Below are 23828 nucleotides of genomic sequence, written 5' to 3'. Positions count from 1 at the left end.
CCAAATAAGAAACAGCTGCCAACTCAAAGTGGTTCTAAGACCAAACGATCTTTTCTTTCTATGGTGGTCCTTTTTTTTTTTTTTTTTTTTTTTTTTTTTTTTTTTTTTTTTTTTACCCCAATGAGTACATGGTTCATCCTTTCCTTTCTCCTGCCCAAGAGCATGACCTTGTAAATTGTCCTAAACTGCCTGGATATGGTTGAAGCTATCAGGGTCTACCTGGCTGCTATGAGCTCTTTTCTCCCTGTAGGCCCTCATAGACTGCATCCTGCTTCACCATTGCCAAGTAGAAGAGGCAGCTTTTCTCCAGGGCCTATGCCCTTAGGAACAGAATTCCTTCTTTCCTTATCAGTGCTTATTCCACCAGGGCTGTTGGTGTATCTTAAGCCCGATGCACATGGGCCAACTTTCAGTTAGTGTGTACAACTGTCTGATGCAGCCAGTCCTTAGACTGGCTTCTGCAGAACAAACGGTCCTGCTGGAAAATCTGTGCTCGCAGGCAAAAGGAGCCAATGAACAAACAAGAAAAATTGTCTGTGTGCAGCTTTAGGCTTTTCAGCATCTGCCATCTTTCCAAATTTGCAAGGCTGTCACCCGGTCCTCAGTTTACATGTTCTTCAGGTTTTACTAGATGGATGTTAAAGCCTTGGGTGATGCAAGCTTTGACTGTCAATTTTTTTTTTTTTGGGGGGTGTGGGTTCTTTAACCTTTTTTTTTTGTTTTCTTGTGTGTCTGCTGGCAGTTCTGTTTTTCTATGTTGTAATGTTGTAGCCCCCCCCCAGTTTGGGGAAGTCTCATGGTCTATGAATGCATGTTCTGTCTTGTACTGTATGGTTAAGATAATAGTAATTTTGATTTACCTGTTAATTCTTTTATCTTGTAGTACAGTACAGGTCACAGGATCCATCCTCTGTCGTGATCACTCCTTGTTTTCTTAAAAATTGGCTTCTCAGAGTGAGCAAGGTTATATGACCGCACACTAGGGTAGCCCTAGCCAGTTTTTTTGCTAGTGTCCAGTTACCTGACGGTAGTCTGCATAGAACCCATTGTCTTTGAAAAGTCATCCTGTGACTTGTACCATACACAAAGATAAGGAACCTACAGGTAATTGTGCTTGAAGTGATTGTAGTTGTATTAGTGCTCTTGCAAAAACAAAATTCCTATTTTTCTCAACATTGGTTTTGCAAAGTCTGTTTTGTTAACTGATAACCCAGAGAATTATTTTGCAACATATTTGGTGGGATAACTTTCTTCTGCTGGAGCATGTGCTGTTAACAAAAAGGTGGCTATTTTTACCAAAGGAGTACTGTACAAAGGAAAAAAAAATGGCCCTTCACCCATTGGGGTAGGAATAAGTAATGTACTACACCTAATAAAAAGCTTGCGTAACAGATGTTTAACAAATTTATTTAATTCTCTCTGCATACAGTACACCCAAAAGAATGACTTGTGTAACAATACCTCTTTAAAGCAAGTTGGTCTTGCTAAGATGCATTTGTTGGACTTGCTAAGATGCATTTTGCATGTTGTTTATCTTATAGGTGTGCAAAACCCATTCTGGGATTTTAGGAAAAGGCCTTGCTCTGTCTCATTCTCCGACCATTCTGGAAGCCCTAGAAGGAAACCTTCCCTTGCAGATTCAAAGCAATGAGCAGTCTTTTCTGGAGGATTTTATCACTTGTGTGCCAGGGTCTAGCGGTGGACGTTTGGCAAGGTTAGTTTGACTTAATCATTTAAACATTGGACAAAAATCATTGAAAGAACTCTGTGCCTATAGCTCGCTATGGTATATTTTTGGCAAAGAACAGTAGGACTTTTTTGTCTTTTAATGTTGTACTTGGGACTAGAATGCTTAAAAGTACACTGGGACAGCGATCGATCTTGGATTGGTTCTTTGGATTTTATTTGCTTTAAACAGGTTTAGCAGGGTTTTGCCTTGAAGCTACTGGCTGCAAGCAGCTGTCCAGCACTCATTCCCAATACACTGTTCTATTCCTGGGCTTCTCTATTAGGGCACTCTATAGTACAATTCACAACGTCTCGCTAATCTCATTATATAAAAAGCCCTTCTGATATCAACAGCATTTTCTTTTGATTTCCAACAACTGTATTGGAGCATTGCTGATCCAATTATTTCTCCCTTTGAACCCACATGCCTTTGTAATAGTGATCTATTGCCCATGAAGAACAATCATGCATTTAGGTTAATTTTGTAAGTGATCTGTTGCTATGGCAAGGTGAACCAGCTACCCATGAGAAAAAAATGTGTAAAATAGGTAAATGTTAAATACCCTTCCCCTCCTAAAGTGCACCTGAACTTTAAAATTCCATCATTTAAAATAACTTTAAAGTGGAACTTTAGTCAGAAAATTAAGTCCTAGTAGATCACATCAGGCTGGCCTGTTTGCAGGTGTATAGTTATGTAAAACGTTAAAAATAAGTTCCTATACTGTTTAAAATCCAGTAATACTCTCACCCTGCTTTGCATATGCTCAGTTTCTCTCTATATTTAGACACTGTGCCAAATTTGTAGAGGCTGATACGACACCGGCCTAAAGATATAATACTACTCAGGGGCTCTGGGCTTCAGTAAAATAGCAGCTTCCATCAAGAAGAAATAGGAACAAAGCGGGAGGCAATTTACAGCATGCAGTAATTTTGGTAGCCTAACTATTAATGTGGAATGTATGTTTCTTCATCAACATGGGGACAAGGTGTGTGGTTTTTTTTTTTTTGGTTTTTTTTGGAAGGGGGGGGGGGGGGCTTTAAAGAGATTAAATACATTATTCTGTCACTAATGTAAAAAAACAAGTAAGAGTATGAGAAAATGGAATATTTTAAATGCTTACTTGCAGTGTTTCCTTTCCATAAATTTTTATTCAATTGCATTGTGGTTTTGAGTGTCATAGCCCTCTCCTCTTCTAGGATTGTCTAGCTAGGCAGTCACCTAGGGTGCTCTGCCGCCTAGGGCACAGCCACTGGTTTCCCTACTCTCCTGCTTGCTGAGAATTGTATCACATAGCGTGTATTTACCTCTGGTTTTATGTTTGCGTTCGGTTTCCTACTTTGCGTTGTTGCAAAAAAGTCACACTGGTATCTGTAGTCCATCTAGCTGCTGCTGTGTCCATATGTAGTTGGATACAGCAGTGTGCTTTTGAGGCCTCTAAAGGGAGCAGAGAGCTCTGATCAAATAGCCTGTCCTCCAAGGCACAGGACCTTCCCGTCCTGGTGTGCATGCCAAGCAGGTCCTGGCACTTCTGGTTGTCTGGCACCATCCTGGCATCTTTGTCTTCTCCTCCATCCATGGCTCCAGACCCACATTGGCTGATCCATAGGACAGGAAGGATTGATGGTGACTATTCTTGATAAGCAATTATGTCTGTCTTGTGAGTGTTTTAACACCACTTGGTTATTAAATTGGTCTTCCACATTCAAAACTGGCATACTTTAATGATGGCTGCCGCAGATGTTGCTGGTTTTTCTAATGGACTTATGAAAAATTTAGAAAGTTTATTTTTGGAGGTGGGGGTGCAAGTAGCTAGCCATCCCAAGGGTGCAAAATAGTCTAGCACGATCCCTGCTAGTACCAAATCGCACTAGCACAGTAGTGTGAATTGGCCCTATAGATACTGATGTATGCAGAAAGGCAATTTCACCTTAAGTATTGAGTCACAATGTAATATTGAAAAGGGGTCTAAAAACAGGCAGGCAAACTATGACTTTGGGCTTTACTACTCGTCTTTGTTACCAAAAATATCAGCTATTATGTATTTTTGTCATTAAGATTTATTTTATTAGATTTTAGAGTAAATACCTTTTTTTTTTTTTTTTTTTTTTTTTTTTCTTAAATATATAATTTTAACAAGACTTGTATCTTTAGGTGGCTTCAACCGGATTCCTATGCTGATCCACAGAAGACTTCCCTAATCCTTAATAAGGATGATATTAGATGTGGCTGGCCCACTACCATAACTGTACAGACAAAGGATCAGTATGGTGAAGTTGTTCATGTGCCTAACATGAAGGTATGTTAAAGCTGCACTAAACAGAAATGTGTTAATTAACACTGACTATCACTGACATCCCCAGTGACACTAATACAGGGACCAGTGCTAATAAATGGCACTGACACAGTACTAATGACACTGGGCAGGAAGGGGTTAACATCCAGGGCTATCAAAGGGTTAACTCTGTGTAGTGCTTTACTATGTAAGCACACTGCTTTGTATGGCTCTACTATGCAGAGCCATACAAAGCAGCGTGCTGGAGCTGACAGGTGGGAGATCTGTATTGTTTACATACCGGCCTCTCCGCCATCACTGATACTCGGCGATCGCTGGGTGCTGGTGGGGAATCCCCACCCGGTGATCAACAACTGAAGCCGCCAAAGTCGGTGCGCATATATATATATATATATATATATATATATATATATATATATATATATATATATATATATACAGTCATGGCCGAAATTGTTGGCACCCTTGATATTTCTCCAGGAAATCATGTATTTCTCACGAAACGTATTGCATTAACACATGTTTTGCTATACACATGTTTATTCCCTTTGTGTGTATTGGGACAAAACAAAAAAAGGGAGGAAAGAAAGCAAATTCGACATAATGTCACACAAACCTCCAAAAATGGGCTGGACAAAAGTATTGGCACCCTTTCACAACTGCGGATAAATAAGAATGTTACAAGCATGTGATGCTCCTGTAAACTCACCTGGGGCAAGTAACAGGTGTGGGCAATATAGAAATCACACCTGAAAGCAGATAAAAAGGAGAGACGTTCACTTAACCTTTGCATTGTGTGTCTGTCTGTGCCACACTAAGCATGGACAACAGAAAGAGGAGACGAGAACTGTCTGAGGACCTGAGAACCAAAATTGTGGCAAAATATCAACAATCTCAAGGTTACAAGTCCATCTCCAGAGAACTAGATTTGCCTTTGTCCACAGTGCGCAACATTATCAAGAAGTTTGCAACCCATGGCACTGTAGCTAATCTCCCTGGTCGTGGACGGATGAGGAAAATTGATGAAAGATTGCAACGCAGAATAGTCCGGATGGTGGATAAGCAGCCCCAAACATGTTCCAAAGACATTCAAGCTGTCCTGCAGGCTCAGGGAGCATCAGTGTCAGCGCGAACTATCCGTCGACATTTAAATGAAATGAAACGCTATGGCAGGAGACCCAGGAGGACCCCACTGCTGACACAGAGACATAAAAAAGCAAGACTACAGTTTGCCAAAATGTACTTGAGTAAGCCAAAAGCCTTCTGGGAAAACGTCTTGTGGACAGATGAGACCAAGATAGAGCTTTTCGGTAAAGCACATCATTCTACTGTTTACCGAAAACGGAATGAGGCCTACAAAGAACAAAACACAGTACCTACGGTAAAATATGGTGGAGGTTCAATGATGTTTTGGGGTTGTTTTGCTGCCTCTGGCACTGGGTGCCTTGACTGTGTGCAAGGCATCATGAAATCTGAGGATTACCAAAGGATTTTGGGTCGCACTGTAGGGCCCAGTGTCAGAAAGCTGGGTTTGCGTCCAAGATCCTGGGTCTTCCAGCAGGACAATGACCCCAAACATACGTCAAAAAGCACTCAGAAATGGATGGCAAAGAAGCGCTGGAGAGTTCTGAAGTGGCCAGCAATGAGCCCAGATCTAAATCCCATTGAACACCTGTGGAGAGATCTTAAAATTGCTGTTGGGAAAAGGTGTCCTTCCAATAAGAGAGACCTGGAGCTGTTTGCAAAGGAAGAGTGGTCCAAAATTCCGGGTGAGAGGTGTCAGAAGCTTATTGATGGTTATAGGAAGCGACTGATTTCAGTTATGTTTTCCAAAGGGTGTGCAACCAAATATTAAGTTAAGGGTGCCAATACTTTTGTCCAGCCCATTTTTGGGGTTTTGTGTGACATTATGTCATATTTGCTTTTCTGCCTCTGTTTTATATTTGTTCCAATACATACAAAGGGAATAAACATGTGTATAGCAAAACATGTGTTAATGCAATACCTTTTTTGTGTGAAATACTTGATTTTCAGGAAAAATATCAAGGGTGCCAACAATTTCGGCCATGACTGTATATATATTATATTATATGATTTTGCGCAGCCCTGCCACCCTGTAGCAGTATTTTTGCTATAGGGCGGTGGGGAAGCAGTTAATGCACATAAATCCTATGCATCATGGCACTGTGTGGTTTTTTTAAATCCTCCAAGTACCCTATTCATGCAGCACTGTTGTGTGGTCACATGACCTTTCCCCTTTCTTTGGCATCTGCAGGGAAAGATCCTTGGGAGGGGCTTCTATTACTACAGTATGAGTCTGTCTGCACAGCCCTGATTGGTGCTGTGCCAGTCACATGACTAGAAAAGTTTCAGAAGAGCAATTCAGATTAAATTATAACTGTCAAATGGTTTTACAGCTCCCTATACATCTTTATTAAATATCAAATGTATATTTTTTTGCATGTAGGAGTCTTCAAAGATGATTGACACTTTGCCCAGGTGGCATCTGCGCCCAAGGCTTTTTTTTTTTTTTTTAACACTTTACAGGTATTCATAGTTAGTTGATATATTGAATATTGACATTTATTAAAACTAAGCTTTTTTTGTGAGTTTCTTAGTGAATGTACTCAATCGGCATACTATATCCTGTCCCCTTAGTGTTTAGCAATAGTGTAATTTACCACTGAGTATACGTCCACATGTGACTATAGTAAAATAAAAAAAAGGAAATGAAGTGCTTAGAACTGAGCATGCTCAGTATAGGACACCAGCTGGTCTACACAATCTCAGCCTACAATGGGAACACGGAGAAGATGGCAGAGAACCTGAAGGCAGGATCAACCAGGTATACTCCACTCTACACAAAACGAATGCTTTAGTGGATTTGTGAGCATGCACACTTACACAACATGTAATAGGATTTTTCATAGTCTGCGTTTAATGACATTTTAAAATAAGTTTGCCTTTTCAAAAAAAAAAAAAAAAATGCACATCTTTTTTTTCAGGTAAAATGGTTCATGTATTTTTTTTTTTTTTTTTTTTTTTTTTAACTTGGAGCCTGTAAAGCATTGCACCCACCATCAGTAGATTGAGTGCCATGCAGGTCTCCCGCAGACTCGGTGTGTATCTGTCTGCCCGTACCAGGTATGAGCAGACAGACATTGGCAGGAAGAGACGATGAACTACCAGATTGGTGAACAGCACCATGGTAGATCATTGAGCTCTACAAGCCAACAGTCGCAAAGGCTGTCGGTACTTGTAGTTTCTCATTTACAGAACTCTGTGATTGAATAATGCAGCTGTGGGGTGGAGCCCTGGATAGCAACTTTTCTTCTTCTTTATTTTTTTATTTTTTTTGTGACCGTGAACTGGGGGAGAAGATACCCTGCTTGCCTTCACCAGAGGTAGCGGCTGCAGGAATGGAATTGTTATATGTTCCACCCTAAAACGATTGGAACATGTAACATGTTCCCAAAGGTGAACTTATTCTTTAAGCTATTAAACTTTTTTTAGTCTTATCTGCTTGCTTTGCTGTTTTTACTTAGAGATCTCAGACATTTTGCGTTATTAGTTCCAAGAATTTAAATCTTTTGCATCTGTAAAGATCAGGCTAACTGTCTTGAATTTATTTTTTAAAGCCACTAGCACCATAGTAAGTCATGATCAATCTAACTTCAAGACCTTGTTTGGGAATTAAAACCTACAAAAAAAACTTTTTTTTTTTTTCTTACTGATTGATGGAGAATGCCCTGGATATATTCTAAAGGTTTGAATGAAGGCTTAGAAGGATGGCATGTTTGGTGTCACTATCCAAGTGAACTATGTGAGGGGAGAGTTTGCTTAGCTTGATCTTTATAATCCGTGAATGGCCAGATATAACAGAATTCTCTTCAACCCAGTCACTAGTTTTGTCTAATTCAGGTTTTCCGTTTTTTTCTTTTTTTTTTTTTTTTTAATATATACAATTTGTACACTTACATAAGCTTGAAACAGTTTTGTAGGTACAGTAACTAAAGCATCTTCACAAATTTTTTCCTTCATATTGGAACTGATGTGGAGGTATGTAAAATGTATATGCAGTATCTCTCACCCCTCACATTTTTGTAAATATTTTATTCCATCTTTTCATGTGACCACACTGAAGAAATGAGACTTTGCTACAATGTAAAGTAGTGAGTGTACAGCTTGTATAACAGTGTACATTTGCTGTTCCCTCAAAATAACTCAACACACAGCTTTTAATGTCTAAACCGCTAGCAACAAAAGTGAGTACACCCCTAAGTAAAAAAAAATGTCTAAATTGGGCTCAATTAGCCAATTTCCCTCCCTGGTGACATGTGACTCCTTAGTGTTACAAGGCATCAGGTGTGAATGGGGAACAGGTGTTAAATTTGGTGTTATCACTCTCACTCTCTCATACTGGTACAACATGGAACCTCATGGCAAAGAACTCTCAGGATCTGAAAAAAAGAATTGTTGCTGTACATAAGGATGGCCTGGGCTATAAGAAGATTGCCAAGACCCTGAAACTGAGCTGCATCACAGTGGCCAAGACCATACAGCGGTTTAACAGGACAGGTTCCACTCAGAACAGGCCTCGCCATGGTCGACCAAAGAAGAGGAGTGCACGTACTCAGTGTCATATCCAGAGGTCATCTTTGGGAAATAGACGTACGAGTACTGCCAGCATTGCTGCAGAGGTTGAAGGGGTGGGGAGTCAGCCTGTCAGTGCTCAGACCATATGCCGCACACTGCATCAAATTGGTCTGCATGGCTGTCGTCCCAATGGGTATTTTCTGCTACATTGTGAGATCATTTCCTGGGCAGGTCCTTGGGTATGGATACCAGTGGACTTCATCATAGTGTTGAATTACCTCTATAATCGAGCAGGAACAATAGATCTTGCTGCGGCAAGTGACGCAGTTATGTGGGTTTACATGCGGGGATCTCTTGCAGTTAGCGGTTCATCAGTCTCTGCTCTGTTGCAGGCTACATTGACTTGAGTCAAGAGCCCCTGATGAAGTATGAGTGATGCAACTCATTGGAGCGGAGACTGATGGCACACTACCAAGAGGTGCCCACATGTAGACCTGCATGTTTGCTTTGTTATCTGCAGATGGATTAGATGTATGGTGCTGACCAAATATATATTTAGTGGTCTATGTGTATGATCGGAGAATCCCATTAGTGTGTGTTTTTTGTTTTTTGTTTTTTTTGTTTTTTTTTTAATATACATTTTTTAATGTCCGTTTTACTCTATGTGCCACTCTGTTTTATTTCTTGAGCATTGTAGAGATGCAGCCTGGAGTATTTCGAGTAAGCAGAAGAGTGCAAGGAATCAAACCTATGGACACAGGCTTATTGCGACCTAGCTAATGTATATTGGTTTAGGTCTATTCTAGAATGTGAGTGATGGCGCGATGAATGAGAATAACACATGTGTTTGAACAGTAGTACAAATTTCTTTGCATGGACAATATTCAGAACAATTTTAGAGTTCTTTTGAGTGTGAATGGAATGGACAATAGCACTACATTGTGATATCGCTAATATTGGTTGAATTGGATTGGATCTCAGTGTGGAGAAGTTTGTTACTTTTATGCATATTCACATAATTTTTGTTTGTTTGCACTTGTATAGTGAAAGGTCCTAGGACTGCATGTGATCTGCACTTCCTGGTCTACATCCGTCTTCCTTGTTTGCTTTGCAGACTTGAGAGATGGACCTTTCTGGTGATTTTCTTTGCTTTGGTTCACCTCACACCAAATGTACTTTCCTGTCCAGATAGAGCTTTGGAGTGTTCCACAGATCCTGATACGTCATGGGATCTCTAAAGTCGTGAGCAGCTTCAGGTCTTCAGTTTTTCAGCAAGCCTTTACCTTAGGGATTTGTGCTAGTGGGTAAGCCCTTGCTAAAGGGTGCCCTCTGACTTTTTTTTTTTGTTTTTTTTTTTTTTTTTTTTTTTTATCAGGTTGTTCACATCTTAAGAGAAGAGGTCTACCTGCCTTTCCCTGACTTCCTTTTTTGTATGGGTTTTTCCATGTATCTTGTCTTTTTATCAGACTGACTTTGTTGGATCATGCTTTGGTTCCCTGGGGAGCTGTGTGAGCCACCTGTACACTTCTAGAGTTGATTATCTGATGTGCATCATGTACAGGGTTTCCCCTGTTAGTCTTCATTTGATCGAAGTGTAGGTCTGTGTCCATAGTTCTTCTAGACATGGAGTTTTTCATCTCCTGGATCCTTTGGAATCAGGCAAGTTGAGGCTTAAAGCCTTGATCATATTAAACTGTTTTTTGATCTTCCTTTTCCTGGACATTCTTACAGTTCTCTGTTCAGTTCCAGTGGTTGTGAGGTGGGGTTTTCCCTTTGTATTGACCATGTGTCAATTTGCCAGTCTTTTCTTGTCAGAAGCCATAGTTCATTACACCCTTTTTTGGTTAAATAAGGTTGGCACGCTTTACTTTTCTGGTCTAACCAGTGTTCCATGCTAAGATGTTCCTCTCCGGTTTAGCAACCTTTCTCTTGGTCATCTGACATCGGGTGCAGTTCCCCAACTCTTTCTGAATTATCCTGTGCTGGTTTACAGTTGTCTGTGTTCAATCCTCCTGTTGGCAGCAGTATAACCTGATCGTTAATGACCTCCTCTGTTCCCCATTGCACTCCAAAGAAAATGTTTTACATTCAGTACAAAAATACTATTTTTTTTCTTTTTCCCGGACTTAATTTCAGGTGGAGGTGAAAGCAGTTCCTGTTTCTCAAAAAAAGACCTCTCTTCAACAAGAGCAGGTGAAAAAACTTCCTCGTATCCCAGGCAGTCCATCAACATCTGCATCTTTAGGCTCTGATATGACCTTTGGTGGCCTTCCTTCACCTAAACTTGATGCTTCCTATGAACCAATGATTGTAAAAGAAGCCCGTTACATTGCCATTACCATGATGAAGGTGAGCAACTTTTGTGTGCCTTTCTTTATATGCATAGTGTTCCCATAAAAAAAAAAAAACCCATCTATTTTGTAAAGGTAAATTTCTAAATTGATTGATTAGACTGGAATGTACTCCATACTTAAGGAGGCTGTGTACCTTGTGACAGATCAGAACTTTTGGTGGCACAGGCAAGGTGTATGCACTACCACATGTTGGTTTTCACAAGCAGTAAAGGCATTGCTGGCCACCTGATTCCTAAACACAGGTGTTTCTCAGCTGTTTTTTTTTTTCCCCATCTGTGATTGTTGCTTTCTAGTTGTAATTGTGTACAGACCTTTAATTGTGTGGTCAAAATGTTAAATCTGATATTTCATTTTGCATTGGAGTTCAAGATCATTCATATTAACAGGAGTATACTACAAATAACTGAAGTTTGCAAACTTAGTGAAAAATCCCACACATTTCCTTTCTGTGCCACATGTTCACTGTGCCCTGTGAATACACACTGGTTTGTCCACATTTCAGAGCCTACCTGCTGAACTGAGAGAAATGGTTCTAGGAGGCAGAGAACAGTACAGGAATCATTGCTTGCAGTCAGCAAGGTACCATGAGATATATAGATCTTATAAAACAAAAATAAACCAAAGGAGTAAGCAGAGAAAAAGCTGCCAAACGTGCAGGAAATCCACAAAGTTGTTTAAAGAGATGGCCAGCTGCCAGGCAGCACTCACAACTTGACAGATTTTTCAAGAAAGCTTTTGGATTGTCAAAAATAATGGTTTGTCTTGCTATTACAATTGTGGTATTCTAAAATGCTGTGACTATAGATATCCTTTTTAAGGAATTTTATCCTAAATGCCATTTTGTATTCTCTAGACATGTTCAGTACACATAAGACATTTGAAGTAACAAATGTTCCTGCTTATTTTCATTTGTAGGCATATGAAAACTACTCATTTGAAGAACTCCGTTTTGCCTCACCTATGCCTAAACGGTATGTTTATGGAGTTTTATTGTAGTGAAGGGATTCTTTTCCTTTTAACTGTTGTGGTCATTTATGTGTGCATGTAATTTAATTTCAGTAGCAGCAAAGATTTCTGCTGTTTAACAGACAGGATCACATGCTGAATTATAAACTTAGAATGCTTACAAATCCACATGACAATCCAGTATGATCAAATTAAACTTGTCTGATGTGTGAAAGACTTATAATACAAGGTGGATATTAAAACATATCTAAACCCAAGAACATAATTTTGATAGTATCGCAATTTACTAGTCCCTAGGTTCAGTGGCTGCAGGAATTTCTTTTCCTATTTTCACCTGGTAATCCTGCCTTTTTCCCTGTCCTTGGGTGACAACACTGCTCAATACTGTTGTCACCTTAAGACAGGGAGTTAATGTTAGGACTACATAACACATCCCTCTCTTTTCGCCAAGGAGGTGTTTGTAGTCCACATTGCTGCACAGAGAAGGTTTGTACCTTCATGCAAAGAATGCATGAAGGTAAAAAACCTTGGGCCTTTACAACCACTTTAAGCTCTAAATGGTGGAATTTTTACTGTCAATTTTGAAAGTTTAAAACACTTAGTCTCGGGTGATTTACCAGGTGTTACATCACACCACAAGTTGCACTGTTACCCCCAACCCACCCCTCCTGCTTTTTTAGTACAAGGCAAAGGGCCTCATCGTAGACACAGCCGAAGCCATGGGTTTTTTCTTCAACCAAACAACCTTCTTTAAAGTCTTGTTCTCAGACTTTCTGATCAAAAAGGCACCCTTCTCTGAGATTCTCCACGAGAGTCCTAGGTTGCACAGTTATTTGAAGCTGTTCCACTAAAGGGCCCTCCAACTTCCTATTGACCTTAGACAGTCTCCTTCTCTAAACTTTCACATGCTTCTTTCCAGACAAGCAAGGAACTCCCTAGCTTGGTACTGTTTGATTACCAGTCCAGCATTTGAAATGGGAAAGTCCTTTCTCCCACCTTCTTGGAAGATGATAGCAACACATGCCAGCCTGACAAGCTGGGGAGGAGCGTTTAAGTTGCTCACGGTTCAAGAAACCTGATCATTGAAGGAAGCCATGCTCCTCAAGATCTTGGAGCTCAGAGAAATACGATTGGCTCTGCACCACTGGACTCCCCTTTTCGAGGAACACCCATTAGGTTGCAATCAGACAATGCCATAGCACTGGCCCATATCGAACATCAGGGAGGAACCCAGGAGTTGGGGAGCCTTGAAGGATGTAAGTATTAGTCTCCTGAATGGGAAAGGCACTGCCCAGCAATCTGCTGTTCCCATCTTGAGATTGGCCAATTGGAATGCATATTTCCTCAGCCTTTGTCTGCACCAAGGGCAATTGTCCCACCATCCCAACATCTCCAATCTCTTTTGTCAGAAATAGGGGACTCCAAATGCGTGAACATCCTGGGCCAAAAGATTCTGGTATGAAGATATACACTATATTGTCAAAAGTATTGGAACACCCCTCCAAATCACTGGATTCAGGTGTTACATACACCTCCATAGCCAGCGGTGTTTAAAATCAAGCACCTAGCCATGCAGACTGCTGCTGCAAACATTTGTGAAAGAATGGGTCGCTCTCAGGAGCTCAGTGAATTCAAGTGTAGTACCGCGATAATTTGCCACCTGTGCAATAAGTCCATCCGTGAAATTTCCCTGCTACTAAATATTCCACGGTCAAGTGTTAGTGGTATTATAACAAAGTGGAAGTAACTGGGAACAGCAACTGATAGAGCAAAATGACAGAGCGGTGTCAGCGCATGCTGAAGTGCCCAGTGTGGCCTTCAGATTAGCACAACAGTGAATAGAGCTCTTCATCAAATGGGTTTCCATGGCTGAGCAGCTGTATCCAAGCCTTACATCACCAAGTGCAATGCAAAGAATCAAATGCTGTGGTGTAAAGCACGCCACCACTGGACTCTAGAGCAGTGGAGACGTGTTCTCTGGAGTGATGAATCATGCTTCTGCCTGGCAATCCGATGGGAGCTTCTGGGTTTGGCAGTTGCCAGGAGAACGGTACTTGCCTGACTGCATTTTGCCACTTGTAAAGTTTGGAGGGGGGATTAGGGAGTGGGGTTGTTGTTCAGGGGTTGGGCTTTGCCGATTGGTTCCAGTTAAGGGAACTCTTAAGGCGTCAGCATACCAAGACATTTTGTACAATTTCCTGCTCCCAACTTTGTGGGAGTAGTTGGGGATAGCCCCTTTTTATTCCAACATGACTACACACAAGTGCACAAAGCAAGGTCCATAAAGACATGAATGAGCAAGTTTGGGGTGGAGGCACTTGACTGGCCTGCATAGTCCTGACCTCAACCTGAGAGAACACCCTCAGGATAAATTAGAGCGGAAAGTGCAAGCTAAGCCTTTTCATCTGGCATCAGTGTCTGACCTCACAAATGCTCTTTCTGGAAGAATGGTCAAACGTTCTCATAGAACCGAACAGAAGGGGGTGCCAATCTGAGTGTAGAGGGTTAATGATTTATTGGTAACAAAGTATAAAAACTACTCACAAATGTAAGGAGTTTAAAAGGCATTTAAAAGTAATCCTCTGGTGAGCCGCCAGCCAGCGATGTGGGTATGGTTCCTTGTCATTCAGGATGGATGGGGATGGAGCCGTCAGCGGTGCAGGAAGTTTGAATTTGGCGCCGTTGACCTGCGTGGACCGCAAGGAAGTCCAGACCCGGCGGGCGACCGATGGCAGAGCGAGAAGTCAGGTGACGTGTTTCGAAGCGCTTGCTTGGTCTTCAGACCTGATTGGCTGTAGGGGACTCGAGTTCTTACAGGGAGAAGACTGGACCGGGTGGGCTGATTTGACTGAAGAACAACTCAGAGTGGAAGACGGGATCTGCAGCATGAATTGGAGGATGGGATCGAAGCGCCGCCATGTATTAGCAGGGCATCACATAATAAAAAAAATATCTACAATAGTCTTGTGTAATAAAAATGATAGATAATAAAACTGGAGGAGCAACCCAAATAATATGGTTTAAAAAAGGGATAAGAATAGGAAGGAAATATAAAAAATAATAGTAATTAAAAGATATTTAAAAAAATAATATAAGAAGGTGTTGATGGATTATTAAATATGGATCATAGAGGTAATATGGCTATGGGACATTATACTAGAGGGACCCAATGGTATGATATTGCGTGGACCAAATAATATGAGTAATAATAAATGGTTAAATATATAGAAATAAATGGTCAGCATCGTGGTCCCTCATTGGAGTATGGTCATACTGTGGTACCATAAAATTATATGAAATCATACAATGGAAGTGGATATATGTTGTCCTATAAGGGGCTGAAATTGGGAATATGATGGAGATTCATGCTGCAGATCCTTTCTTCCACTCTGAGCTGTTCTTCAGTCAAATCAGCCCGCCCTGCCTGGTCTTCTCCCTGTAAGAACTCGAATCCCTTACAGCCGATCAGGTCTGAAGAAGAAGCAAGCACTTCGAAACATGTCACCTGACTTCTTGCTCTGCCATTGGTCGCCCGCCGGGTCTGGACTCCCTTGCGGTCCACGCTGGTTAACCGCTCCGAATTCAAACTTCCTGCACTACTGACAGCTGATGGCTCCATCCCCGTCCATCCTGAATGACAGGGAACCATACCCGCATCGCTGGCTGGCTGACGGCTCACCAGAGGATTACTTTTAAACTCCTTACGTTTGTGAGTAGCTTTCATACTTTGTTACCAATAAATCATTAACCCTCTACACTCAGATTGGTGCCCCCTTCTGTTCGGTTTTATCTTCTGCAGAGTAATGCTTCGCACTGCCTTCGCCTGTAATACCCTACTTAAGACCCTTGGACTTATGGACTTTTATGCCCTATATGTTACATTTATCATCTGTATTGTTTGTCTTTTAGCTTACATGCTCACATTTCTATTAGGATCTATATATGTAGTTCCCTCCCAGCGCCAATTCTTCTTTTTTTCAGTATAAACATTCCCATAGACACACTCCTAAACCTTGTGGACAGCCTTCCCAGAAAAATTGAAGCTGTTATAGCTGCAAAGGGCGGGCCAACTCAATATTTAACCCTACAGACTAATACTGGGATGCCATTAAAGTTCATGTGTGTGGAAAGGCAGGCGTCCCGATACTTTAGGAAATATTGTGTATTTAAAAACCTAGGAGATGACCCCTAGCTTCTCCCATAAAGGCTGGCCTTTGCTGTCACAAGGCCCCATGTACCATCCTCCTTCAGTCAGTGGCTTTTTAATAGCATGGCTTTTAAAGTCCAGCTCTTGAAGTAGAGGGGTATATCTGACTGAATGATTAGGGTTTATCTGACTTGCTGGTGTAACTAAACATACCAAAAAGACATTTATTAAATTTTCATATTTTTACTTTACAGGCCAAGTGAGAACATGTTGATAAGAGTCAACAATGATGGCACCTACTGTGCAAACTGGACCCCTGGAGCAGTTGGCCTTTACACCATACATGTTACTATAGATGGAATAGAAATTGGTACATATTATAATTTTTATTTTTTTTTGTTTTTTTTGTGTGTGTGTTTTTGAGCTGCACATAGCAGAATGGTAGCCACAAACTAGTAGAAGTGAATATGCAGACAATATTCATTGTGATAAATAATGGTAGAAACACATTGTATTTTTCAAAGGGAATGGGGTAAATATTTTGTGCAAGTGGGGATCAATTTAGAGGATCTAATAAAATCAAGAGAGCTTGTATGGGGAGAGCAGGCGGTTCACTGTGAAGTTCAGAGAGTAATTTCAAAGGGGCATCAGGGGAGGTAAACCCCCAAAAGGGTTGAGTGATCGGATGTCAACATTTTTAAATTTGTGTTTTTTGTTTTTTTTTTGTTTTTTTTTTAATTTAGGAAGATAAACTAAGAATTGCTGGACTACATACAAATTTTTTTTTTTTTTAAAGAATTTTAATTAAGTTTGTGTGACTTTAGGGCACTGTATGTTTCCTTGCCTGATATTAATGGACAGGTACTTGGTAAATTACTGTTTTAATAACTAAAGTGGAACTCCTCAGTTTTCCTTGCGTGCAATGAGGTGAGATTTTATACCCTATTGCATCTTTATTTCTTTTGATGCACCTAGCCTCACTTAAATTCTCTTAATTGGCTGGGAGCCAAGGATTTTGGTTCACTTGTTTTGTTTTTTCCTTATGTATCTTTTATGGAGATTCTCTTAGACCTTAAAAGAGCAAAAGTTGGTAATGCTAGCTTTGGGGTAAGTTAGCTTTTTGTTACTGGATTCCTGCTGTAAAACAGTGATAATTAGAAATTAGGATGGGGATTTAATATACCAAGAAGGACCACATGACAAAAGCATGGAGGCTGGCATTGCTGACATCTTTCTGCAATTGCTAGCTGTCCTGCTCTCAACCTGCTCTCAACATTGAGTATTGAAGTGTTTGCCCCTGCTTTGTCATGTCAGGTTTGCCTTAAAGCTGGCAGACGTAAAATATGGTAATAAATGCAGCTGCATGTTCAATTAATTTTTTGACTTGGTGTTGATCTCTCGTAATACTTTTACAGCTAGAGCTCAAACTGAGGGAGGGAAAAGCACAAGGAGCCAGTTAATAGTGCTTGGGTGTCTAACTAGTAACATTCTCATGGGAAGAAAGCAAAATGACAGATGAGCTCATCAGTTTGCTGCATTTGTTTTTTTTTTTTCACTGCTAGAGGTGGAACAAGACCATTAAGGGTTGCCTAACCACCACAACTGTCTTCTACCCTGCAAGACAGGTCTGTGCTATGTGGCAGGATTGTGTACATCTAGGTTCACATTTTTGCGATTCTGTTTGCATGGGTACAACAGCCCATTCATCTGAACTGGCTGGTGTGCCTGTGTATTCCTGCAGAAAAAAGGTTCTGACACAATGTGTTTGTGTCTTGGAACATGCATGGGTCTTTGGCACCATGCATTTCCATGTGTGAAAAAACACTGTTTTTCTGTGTATGGGGGAGCCTTAAGAGTTAAGGCACTCATGCATGTTTTCATTAAAGCAGTGTGTATTACTGCCAGGAATGTGTGCGATTTACACCCATTCCAGCAAAAATGTGATTCTAGCCTAAATCTTAAGACTTTTATGTGTATTTAATTTGTGTAGTTAGCAGTTTGCTTGGAGCTTAGCTTTAAAGTTAATTTTACATAGGATTTACAAGGACTTGGTAAAGTAAAACTGTTAATACTAAAATTTACAGTGTCCCAACACTGAGTCAGTCATTTTTGGAGTGAATTTTCTGATTCATTTTCTTTCATTGTAATTCATTTCTTTGGTTGCACCATTTATAGAATGTACTCACATGGGTGTTTTACAGTATATGGGAAAAAAAAAATATGTATAGCAATTTGTCCAAAGAATCTGCACATAGAATTTTTCTGTGTGAACTAGACAAAATAAATGTTCTTTAGATTACTGTGTAATTTTTTAATAAACAGACCCCCTGGTGTGCAGGTGGTGCTTCACTTAACGGGTCTTGGGTATTAGGTATTGAAACTGTTGGTATATGCAAAGAAAAATACCAGACTACACTGGCATAGTAAATCATGTGTCTACATTTTTAAAAGGACTGTGTTTTCCAACATTTAAAGAATATCCTTCAGATTTATTCTTAAGGAACGCTATACTTTTCACTACTCCCATGCCAAAGTGCTAATTAAACACTTATTTTTATAAGGACCAAGATACTACCTATATTCCTGTATTCCCCTTCCTGTTTAACCAAAGAAAGTTGCAGAACAGCAATAAAGTACATATCGCACATGCCAGGCCTTATTTTAATACATATTTTGGCTGCTACACGTTGTCTTCACTGCATCTTTGTAAAATTTTGTTTTATTGTAGATGCTGGGTTGGAAGTTAAAGTAAAGGACCCACCCAAAGGCATGATTCCTCCTGGAACTCAATTGGTAAAACCAAAAGCAGAACCACAGCCGAATAAGGTTTGTATAGATTTGCATTTATTTTTAAATTGTAGGGCATTTTGGAATCTCAAAAAGTTGCATAACACATAACATTTACTGTTTACTTAGATGCCCTCCCCAGGGCAAAAATTCTCACACTTGTGCTTTGTGGCAAAAAGAGCAAAAGGAAACCTCTTGGCTTGTTAACATGAAAAGACTAGAGCTCTAGCAGCAGCTTCCACTTTATTCAAAGACTTATTTGCTGAAGTATGTGAATTAAAAAAAAAAAAAAAAAAAAAAAAAGTTTTGCAAATTAAGGTCTTTTTATTCTTTTAACCCCTTAAGAAAATGGCAGTTGTGATCATTAGCAGTGGGTTGAATGTCTCTACTTCTTTGCATTAAAATGCAGGGATGATGGACTGAAAATGAAAGCTGTTTTTCTACTTGACATTTGTATACCTGAATTTTTTTACTTTTTTTTTTTTTTATCATTTTGTTAGACTGAGGTGGTCCATCATGTACATTGATGATTTCTTGGTGTACTTAGTAATTGTTTATCATTCAATAGACTTGGGTCATTGATGGTGGTAAATAATATTGATAGCATTCGATAGACCCAGAGTCAGGTTTTTTATTTTTTGTGTTCTATATTCTATGTGTTGTGAAACCGTTTAACTAAAAAGGGTTTGTGGGGGAAGGAGAGGTGTGTGAGTGATGTGGAGCCATGTTGGGGAGGTTCCAGATCCCATAAGTCAGTGGGGTGTAAGCCTTTGTTCCATCAGAAATCCACCAACAGGAAAAGGGAGACCCACGGGTCACAAGTTTATACAGGATTTATCAAGATTAACAACTATGCAATGTGTGCTCAACTTTGAATTTAAGAAAACAAATCTGTTTCTCTCTTGAAATGTGGTAAATTTCTGAGTTGTCTTGTTTTCTTGTTTTCTTGATTTATAATGAAGAGGAAACCTTATCAATTATACAAAGTAATGTGTGTCACTTTTATGTGCTACCTATTGGAGTTGAAATCTGTGTGTGTGTCCACCCCCCCTACCCCATTAAAGAACCATCATTTTTATTCTGGGAAACTAGCAACAACCTGTAACTTAAGTTTATCACCAAATGTGTGGAGTCTCGACCATTGCAAACTTCTATTGTTTGGGTTGTGCTCTTTCGCTTAGGTTTTCTTTCCCTTCTGTCTACCTTTACTTTGTAGGTTCGCAAATTTGTGGCCAAGGACAGTGCAGGGCTTCGTATTCGTAGCCACCCTTCCCTTCAGAGTGAGCAGATAGGCATAGTCAAGGTCAATGGAACCATCGCTTTTGTTGATGAGGTAATAACTCCATAGACAATATGGTTAACAGTCTACCTACACTGATAATATATCTTTTTTTTCTTTTTTCTTTTTTTTTTGTAATGTGCATAGCTAGCTTATATATAATACCATATCTTTTACTCTTATGTTTTAGTGACAGTGCAAAGGCCTTTATTTAACATGGCAAAGAGCAGTGCTGTAACTCCTATCACCAAAACTGTATTCAGCATTAAATAGGCTCCTTTCACACGAAGGGTCCAATCAGGTCCGCATGTCAGTTTTTCAGGCGTTCCTGATCAGATCCTCCATTCCTGCCTATGAACGCAAGTCTGTTTACAGCCACCTAACTTCAATTCAATCAGTTAAAATTACAAAGCATTGCTCTTTACTCTGTTTTTAAATAAGACCAACAATGATGAAAGTTTATAATTTCCATTCACCCTTGGAATATTAGTTAGAGCCTGAAATGTTACTGTCTGATTAGATTATGGAAAGAAATATTCAGCTAACCTTTAACAAAAAATATACAGATTACTTGCAAAGCATAACATTTTTCTCTTAAATCACAATATTTTATTTTACAGATGATGCAGATTTCTTGTCCCTTTATTTCTTAGCGTGTATACATTTTCTTCTTTATCCATTGGTGATACGCTACTAGTTCTGCTTGCTTTTTGCCATCCTCTGCTTTTGTTTAATCACCTGAGCAGTCCTTTTCCTACACCTTTTCACAATCCACAACCTTCACATCTGTCACCAGTATTGCCTGTTATAGCCTCACACCTACCAGTGTCTCTAAGAAATCGCCATGTAGGTAGGCCGTGCTGGCAGTGAATGTGTTACAGGAGAGCATGGCTCGCTATTGTTGCTTGTTTCCCATCTAGATCCACAATGATGATGGTGTGTGGCTTAGACTGAATGATGAGACAATAAAGAAGTATGTTCCTAACATGAATGGTTACAATGAAGCTTGGTGCCTATCATTTAATCAGCATCTTGGCAAAAGTCTGCTGGCTCCTGTTGATGTAAGTAAAAAAGCAAACAAAACACAAAAAAAAACTATGGGTACAAATGCCTTACATTGCAGGTCTACAGTCAATTTGTCTGGATTGATGTGATGAAAACAATTCTGGTTACATACATTTGTTTTGGTTTTTTGTTTTAATTCAGAGTCTATGGTTTAGTATTTTTAGGCTGCAGTTCTATACAGTGTATTTCAATTAGACACGAATTGAAAAAACAAGCTTTCAGCAGCGGTTTTATTGGTGACTATCGCCACTATACCACCACTGACTTAGTGGAAGTGACCATTCATATTTCTCTGTGCTGAAAAGTAATCTCTTTATATCTATACCTCTTTACTAAAAGCTGTTAGAGTGGAATTCCGGCCAACATAACCCAAATGGAAAACTCCTCTCCTTTTCACACTTTCCTGGGTCATCTTAGCTCCTTTGTTGGTAGAGGCCTGTTTTACAATAGATCAAAAAAGATGCAGGGCCAAAGCTTTTTTTGGCCCTATTTCTTTATTCTGCTCTCCTGTGGCCTGTTTTCAGCCGACAGCATTTATGCCCTGGAAAGATCCCAACTTTGAAAAATTGGGATCCACTCAGATGCCAAGACCGGCAGCTGATTCAGCCTCTCAGCATGCCACAGAGATCCTGAGCCAGCCCCTTCCACAGCCCTGCATTCCAGTGAGTGCTAGAGGGGCAGAACAGTCGATCAGTCTCTCTGCTCAGTGAAGACTGAGAAGTGAGCTATTAGTAGTCTTTGATCATTCAGTTCTCAGTGTAGAGGAGGTGGGGGACAGCTGCAGGTGGGATCGGTCCTTCAACCATCTAGGCATGTATAGCTGTTTTTTTTTTTTTTTTTTTTCCCCCATACTTCTCTTTTGGGATCAAATACATTAGAGCAGTGACTTGGGCCTCATGTGCATGGACACTTAGAGGCTCCAAAGTGGCAAGCTGGAGGGGGACATGCGCCATATATGCATGCGTTGGTAAATGCAAATGTCAATGCAGAAACCTTTTGCCGTTTACATGAGTACCACCTTGTACTTACATTTGCTTGTATGGATTTATGGCATGCGCAGGGAATTCAGATCAGAGACAGATTGTCTAACATTTAAAAACCTAAATGTTTTTTAAAAAATTTGCTAAATTTAAAATATAGTTTTCACTGAAAGGAAAGAAGAGTAACTCATCCCTGTGAATCCCTCTCCCTTCATATGGCAGTGCAAGATTTATCTATTTTTTTTTTTAACTTTATAAGCCTAAATCGGGTAAATTGTACTTTAAGTACAGCCAAATCTTGTTTGGATTTACTTCTGTGGATCACAGTAGTGCAGTTCGTTCTGCACGCATGACCCATTTTCAGCTGACAGCTGGCTTAAAGTCAGCAGTGCAGACAATGGTGAATGACAGTCACCACTCAGAATGGCAGGGAGAACTGTGCGATCAGCGGTGTTTGCTCATTTCTCTCACTAAGGCTCAGTTCACACCTATGCAGGTTGCATTTGATCCCTTGCTGCATTGTGTTGTGTGTTTGCACTTGTGTTTTTGATGCATTTTGAGGTTTTGTTTTTTTTTTTCATTTTTTTTTTATTCTTGTTGCTAGGCAGATTTAAAACAAAACGTAGCAATATCGCAATACATGCTTTTCTGCAGCGTTTCCATTGAAGTCTATAGAACCAAAATAGCAACTTTTTGTGTTCAAAAAAGCCCCTGGCCCTTTCTAAAAACCGCAGTGGGTGAAAACGCACAGGTGTGACCATGTTCCATAGGAAATCATGTTAAATGGACTGTACTGCTTTTCTGCAAAATGCTGCAGAAAATGCTTGGGTGTGAACCTAGGGTTAGAGACGGTGGGGGACAGACGCAGTTTTGGAATGATGCTGCATTCACCTATGTAAGTATGATTTAAAAAACAAAAAAACATACTTTTCTTTTAAGGATAGCATGTACCCGTTTGAGGACAGTGTTTCCCACACTGGAATGCAAGTGTTCAGTGCATCCCCATGCAGGCAGTCCCATTCATTTGGTTCAAATACAGTGGCTGCATAGTAATAGCTGCTGCTCTCAGTTTGACAGCTATGCGGGTGCATGGCCCTTAATGCACACTGTCTGTGTTCAGGTCCATGCACCCACACAGATGTCAGATTGGGAGAAGTGACTGTGTCTGCAACTGCTGCTTCCCAATTGATAAAAATGGTGCAGCCTGCAAGGAGGTACGCGGAACACCTGTGCATCCTCTGACAAACATAGCCCTCACATGGCCTTATGATATAGTACGCCTGTGTGATCGAGGCCTAAGGCATCATTTACACTGATGCTGAGGCTTATACAGCATGAGTGAGGTATTTGTTTACAAATTCGGAGCTACATGCAGGCAGCCCATATAAGTGAATGGAGACCGAGGCTGTACACACAGCCGAACATCTGAGTTTGTCAAGCATGCAGGGGTAGATGCCCAGCCACAAAATGCAGACAGTGTTCATTCTGGGGACGAGCACACCTCCTTCATACCTGTCAGACTTGGATGTGCTCCTATGTCTGTACAATTTCTGCATTTCCAGTTACTTGTAGGGGCTGCCTGCATGCACTTCCAGGTGGCTCCAAGTGTTTAATCAAACGCCGCATGCAGTA

At 40.3% G+C, this 23828-nt stretch overlaps 1 protein-coding gene across 18 annotated transcripts in view; it reads left to right on the top strand.

Annotated features, from left to right (window-relative positions):
• Positions 1-23828, top strand: part of MYCBP2 (MYC binding protein 2) — a 304426-nt gene that overhangs the window by 185646 nt on the left and 94952 nt on the right. For 17 of the 18 annotated variants that reach the window (XM_089680411.1, XM_089680398.1, XM_089680410.1 and 14 more), the window contains 8 exons: positions 1542-1714; positions 3881-4025; positions 10755-10967; positions 11888-11943; positions 16340-16455; positions 18814-18911; positions 20089-20205; positions 21072-21212. In XM_089680411.1, coding sequence (XP_089536537.1) covers positions 1542-1714; positions 3881-4025; positions 10755-10967; positions 11888-11943; positions 16340-16455; positions 18814-18911; positions 20089-20205; positions 21072-21212 — 1059 coding nt within the window. The remainder of the gene's footprint in view (positions 1-1541; positions 1715-3880; positions 4026-10754; positions 10968-11887; positions 11944-16339; positions 16456-18813; positions 18912-20088; positions 20206-21071; positions 21213-23828) is intronic. The other variant, XM_089680408.1, reaches the window with a different exon arrangement.

The sequence above is a fragment of the Staurois parvus genome, unplaced genomic scaffold (genome assembly GCF_062004578.1).
Source record: "Staurois parvus isolate SC_StPar_1 unplaced genomic scaffold, SC_StPar_1.0 ptg000243l, whole genome shotgun sequence".
In the NCBI taxonomy this organism is placed as follows: domain Eukaryota; kingdom Metazoa; phylum Chordata; class Amphibia; order Anura; family Ranidae; genus Staurois; species Staurois parvus.
This window is presented reverse-complemented; position numbering and strand designations above follow the sequence as displayed.